Source organism: Scyliorhinus torazame, chromosome 7 (genome assembly GCF_047496885.1).
Source record: "Scyliorhinus torazame isolate Kashiwa2021f chromosome 7, sScyTor2.1, whole genome shotgun sequence".
Lineage (NCBI taxonomy): Eukaryota > Metazoa > Chordata > Chondrichthyes > Carcharhiniformes > Scyliorhinidae > Scyliorhinus > Scyliorhinus torazame.
In genome coordinates, this window is record NC_092713.1 from 278501777 (window position 1) to 278507776 (window position 6000).

Here is a 6000-nt window from a genome sequence, read left to right on the forward strand (position 1 = left end):
GGACTTCAGAGCTTAGATCTAATCTGTTGGTGTGGTATCGTTCAGCTCTGTCTGTGGTACCTAAGTCGTCCTGTGTTGTAGGTTCACCAGGTTAACACCTCGATTTTAGGTATGCCTGGTGCTACACTTGGAATTCCTCTTGCACACTTCATCAAACCAGGATTGATCCCCTGGCTTGGTAGTAATGGTGCAGGATATACTGGCCCATGAGCTTACAGCTTCTACTTGAGTAAAATGCTGCTGATGGCCCACAGTGCTTCATGGTTGCCCATTCTTGAGTTGCTAGATCTGTTTGAAATCCATCCCATTTGACATGATGGTAGTGCCCCACATTACAATGGAGGATATCCTGAATGTGAAGATGAGACTTTGTCTCCACACAGACCATGCGGTTGTCACCCCTACCAATACTTTCAAGGATAGTTGCGTCTGTGGCAGTTATATTGGTGAGGATGAGGTCAAGTAGCTTTGCCTATTCACCACAGACATAGTCTAGCAGGTATGTCCTTTATTACTTGTTCAGCAGTGGTGCTACCGAGCCACTCTTAGTGATGGACATTGACGTTCCCCCACCCAGAGTGATTCTGCACCCTTACCATCCTCAGTCCTTTCTTGAAGTGGTTTTCAATGTGCAAGAATAATAATTCATGAGCTGAAGGAAAGAGGTGGAAGTGTGATACTTGGTAATCAATAGGAGGTTTCCTTGCCCATGTTTAACCTGATGCCATTGAGACTTCTTGGGTTCGGAGGTGATATTGAGGACTCCCAGGGCAACCCCCTCCCAACTGTGTACTACTGTATCACCACCTTTGCTGGATTTGGCCTGTCTGTGGATGCAGGATATACCCAGGGATAGTGGCAGGTGCGTTTGGAACATTATCTCTAAAGTATCATTCTATGAGTCTGACTATGTCAGGCTGTTGCTTGGCTTGTCTATGAGACGACTCTCCAAAATATATCACAAACCCCAAAATGTTAGTCAGGAGGATGTTGTAGGATTTGCATGACTGAGATTGCCGTTGTCATTTTTGTGGTGCCTAGGTTGATATCAGGTGTTTCATCTAGTTTCATCCTTTTTGTAAACTGTCTAGCAGTTTTGAACAACTGATGGCTTGCTAGTCTACCTCAGAGGGCAGTTAAGAGTCAACCACATTGCTGTGAGCCTGGGATTGAGTCACATGTAGGTCCGAATGGCAGATTTCTTTCCCTAATGGACAGCAGTGGACCAGATGGGTTTTTATGACAATGGTTTTATGGTCATCATTAAACCTTCAATCACTAATTCTTATTGATTGAATTAAAATTCTGCCATCTGCCATGATGGGATTTGAACCCAGGTCCCCAAAGCATTCCCCTGGGTCTCTTGATTACTAATTCCATGACAGTACCACTATATTAGTGGTCCAAAGATGTGCAGGTTAGGTGGATTGGCCACGCTAAATTGCCCTTAGTGTCCAAAATTGCCCTTAGTGCTGGGTGGGGTTGCTGGGTTATGCAGATAGGGTGGAGGTGTGGACTTGGGTAGGGTGCTCATTCCAAGAGCTGGTGCAGACTCGATGGGCCGAATGGCCTCCTTCTGCACTGTAAATTGTATGTCTGTCTTACAGTCTCCCATTATTATTGCTATTTAATAAAGGATTCAAGAGCTCACAAAGCCACATTAATGAATAATGTCCATGAAGGGCTCATTAAGCAGTGATGCAGGTGAGGCTTTGCAGGTGAGGCTTGGCAATCAAACAGAACCTACCTAATGAACAATATACAACACCCACTTAACTGCTACGTTACCATCATAGTTGATATTACCACTGGACGGGAAGGTCCCAGAATAGAACCCTGGCTCAAAAGACTGTAACTTTTACATTTGTTTCAGATGCATGGACGAATAGTCACATGACTACCAGTTATCTTTTAACAACAGAAACAAAACATTTATTCAACATGTATAGTGTGACTGTAATACAATATTCCTTCACTCCCACTTATCTTCACAAATGTATGCAGATTTTAAGGATAACACAAGGTACAAAATATATCTTCTGCTATATTGTTCTCAGTAAATACACATCCCGGCAAACCAATAGGCCAACTATGGTCAGACGCCACTTAATTGGACTTCTGTGGATGTTTCTGCAGATCCACTGAGATGATTATCATCTGAGTATTTCCAAATTCCACTCTTGAGAAGTCCCACTTTGGAACCTTCTTCGAAACAACACTTTTTCTCAGCTTTTTTCTGCAAAGATCCACTTCCATGTTTTCCAGCTGTCCTTTCGTTATTCCTCTACCTTGGATTGCCATGTGCATTCAAGCTTCCACACAATCTCCCAGGTACCCAGCTATGCCATCAGAACACTACTGCTTCACAGGCTGCATTAAGATGTCACCAAACATTTGATTTACCTCTGATGTCGGATTCCCCACTTTAAATCTAGTTCCTGCAGCCGTCTCGTTAACTCAGAGCACACTCTCTGCCTATTATTTGAATTTCAGTGAACAGTACCTTGTTCAAATTTCAGTTTCTTTTGTTCCTTCGACTGCAATCTCCCTGGGACTTCTCTTTTTATTCCCCGGTTTCTAAAACTATCTGTTCTTTAGTTTCTGGGACTTTCTTTCTTTCTATTACTCCTTGGCCTGCTTCTGCTCCTGCTTTTGGCAGAACTTTGAGAGCTGTTTCCTCTCGAGCTGCTAAACTCCAACTGCCTTCTGTCCAGTTAAAACAAAGCTCAAAAGGTCTTCCTAACTTAAATGTGGCCCCAGTTGCTAAGCAACAACTCAGTCCTTCTTTAAGCTCAGTTTGCTTGTCACATCATAAACTCTCTAAGCACAATACAGACACAGTTTTAAATTAAACAGAAATCCCCCTACATGCAAATACCTTTCTTGAACATGAATCTAACTGGAGCTTTAACCCTTTCTTACACACAAAATACTAAATTAAACTCACTTAGTCTATACCCTATTTCTAATATCCCACCATACAAATATAGATTGTTAAAATTGCCTCTGTTTCCTGGCAGATAAGATAGAGGAAAAACCTACATGTGGTGAGACATCGGTCATAAGTGCAAAAGGGTCAGCACATTCCCTTGCTGCTGCTTGTTATCCAATCAGCCTATGTTAGACTTTTAGCTCCTGTTGTATAAAGAGTCAAAGGCTCTGCTCCTTTTCACACACACCTTTATTTTACTTTCACAGACTCTGCAAAAAACTCTCTCATCACATCACCTGCCACAAAGGCTACCTGAAGTCCCTTTACATATTATTGTCAATTATTGGATACTTAACATAAATGAGACAACTAATTGGAATGTCTCTTTCCCCATTACTGAACAGCCTAGACTGCTGTTGGCCAGGTAAAGGGGGTGAAGCCTGAAACCAGGATATCTCGGCTCAGAAAGCCCTTCAAGGGCATCTGCATTCACTTCAATTGAGGGTCAGCAGCCTTCAACATCCCATGTTGCAGCCACTGGGAAAATGCTTTATCCTTGCACAAGATAAGGTAAAGGGACAGGGAAAACAAATAAAAAAGGGATGCACAATTTTGTACACATATTTAGTGAGCAAAGTGACATAATTAGATTATGAATGAGATTTCCTGGCACTTTTTCTGTGTTATCAGTAAGTGGGTGATGTGATGGTCAATGATAAAAGAAAGGAAATGTAAGCAGTGTGGGACTGTTGATGAATGGGGAGATTTAGCTGTGGTTACTTATATTATTATAAATAACCGGATCATACAGAGTCCAGGCAGAAAGGGGTTGTCAACTTTGTAGCCTTCCTTCTTCTTCCTCCACTTCCTTTTGTATTTCCCTCTTCATTTCCACCCCGTTCTTGCAACTAGTCCTTCTCCGCATAGATTCTCTTCAATCTCCTAGTCATTTTCAATAACCAGAAGCCAACCAGACCATGCCTGGCAGCAACTTCTATCAGCACAATATTTCATATAATTACAAACAAGTATCACAAGACCAGCTGGTATCAAATTTAAGCCAAATATAAGAAACCTTCAAAAAAGACATACAATTTGACCAGCAGTCAGAAGAAATAACACAACAACTAACTTACAAAATACTTTATAACCCACTTGAATAGCAGGGTTGAGGAACATCCTTCATTTTGCTTAATACCAGGTTCAGATCTATGAGGTTAAGGTTGCTGGTTGGCGTATGGCAAGAGTGGCCTGAAATGAACATTACACACTTGCAGCTCTGCTTGGCCATTAGGCATGATTCACAAAACTCTTAAACAAGATGATGTTTTATGCATTTCCTATTGTAAGTGTGCTCATACATGTCTGACGCCATTTTTAAGCCTTATCGGGCTGCATGCTGGCTACGTGGTTTAATTTAACCCCTGCAGTGTTTTGACGAATATTCTTTTTGTTGTTCTTTTGTGCAGATACTTCCCTTTAAATGGACAATACTAATGATGTGACAGGAATTGACATTCAGGAGTTACTGGGCCTTCATGGTGCAAGGAAGCTGAATTAACATACAACTATTATCCTGGGGTATTTCAGTGATCATGTCATTTCAACTGAGAATATGCCAGGTCAACCCCTGTGCACCATTAAACTCAGGATGTTATCCATTAGCTTCTCTAATTTTGTCGCTGACAGAGTTTAAAAGTTTTTTTAAAATATTGTACAAAATAATCAGATGAAAAATTGCTGTTTGTAGATACATTAATGACGATGCCATATTTCTTTTGGTTCTGTTTCTATCACAATAATCTAGTCAATCAGTGATTCTAGTTTTGAGCTTCAGTAATAAAAAACAATTTGGCGGGATTCTCCCCTATCCGGTGGGGCGGGGGTCCTGGCGCCAAGGAGTGGCGTGAACCACTCCGGTGTCGGGCCTCCCAAAGGTCCGAAATCCTCCGCACCTTCAGGTGCTAGGCCCGCCCCAGAGTGGTTTGCGCCCCGTCGGCCAGCAGGAAAGGGGCTTGGCGCCACGCCAACTGTCGCCAAAGGGCCTCCGCCGGCCGGCATGAGTTGCCACATGCGCGGGAGCGCCAGCGTGTGCTGGCATCATCCCTGCGCATGCACGGGAGGGTTTGTCTCCACATCGGCCATTGCGGAGGACCACAGCGGCCAATGCGGAGGAATAGAGTGCCCCCATGGCACAAGCCCGCTCGCGGATCGGTGGGCCCTGATCACGGGCCAGGCCACCGTGGGGGCACCTCCTGGGTCCAGATCCCCCCACGCCCCCCAAAGAACCCCGGAGGCCGTCGCGCCGCCAGGTCCTGCCGGTAAGGACCTACTCCAATTTACGCCGGCGGGACTGGCAAAAAACGGGCGGGACTTCGGCCCATCGCGTGCGGAATAATTCGGGCGGCCCCGGGGCCGATTGAGTCGCGCTGGTCCCCGCCATTCTCCAAGTCGGGTGGCGCAATTCACGCCGGGCCCATTTTTTGGGGAGCCGGAGAATTTGGAGGACGGCGAGGGCGGGATTCACGTTGAACCCCGGCAATTCTCCGACCCGGCGGGGGGGTCGGAGAATCCCGCCCATTGGCAGTATATGACCCTGAAGTGTTGCACTTTTTATTTACTTTTCCCCTTCTAAGACTTCCATAAAACACCATAGAGAGATTCAGGTAACAGTTTAGGCAGAATGGAGTTCAAGTGATTGATTATCAGGTGGCCCTCAAAATGAAATTGCAATTCACTGTAATCAGTGCATGCAGTCATTGTCAATATATACGGAATTGCATTTACTTTTCAAAATTATTTTTAAACATATAAATGTCACGTTTGCCGTTGCTAGTTTCTTTAAGTGGACATCACAGCCAACATTAATGACTAAGATACAGCATTCAATTGATGTGTAATGACACTTTCACTGAAAAATTACATTTGTGACATAATCACTGCAAGATTACTGGAATTTAATCTGCAGGCGATTACAGGACAATAACTCTGCTCTGTACATTATTTCATTTTAATTTATTCTGAAGGAACAGTGTGCCTTTGGCAATATTTGTTGGCAGCAAAACCAG

At 43.9% G+C, this 6000-nt stretch overlaps 1 protein-coding gene across 2 annotated transcripts in view; it reads left to right on the forward strand.

Annotated features, from left to right (window-relative positions):
* The window catches only part of LOC140427060 (gamma-aminobutyric acid receptor subunit alpha-6-like), a 131929-nt gene extending 127082 nt beyond the window's left edge, over positions 1–4847 (forward strand). The window contains exon 9 of one of the 2 annotated variants that reach the window (XM_072512525.1): positions 4402–4847. In XM_072512525.1, the coding sequence (XP_072368626.1) occupies positions 4402–4437 (36 nt within the window). In that variant the 3' untranslated portion in view covers positions 4438–4847. The remainder of the gene's footprint in view (positions 1–4401) is intronic. The other variant, XM_072512524.1, reaches the window with a different exon arrangement.
* Positions 4848–6000: the final 1153 nt, after the last annotated feature.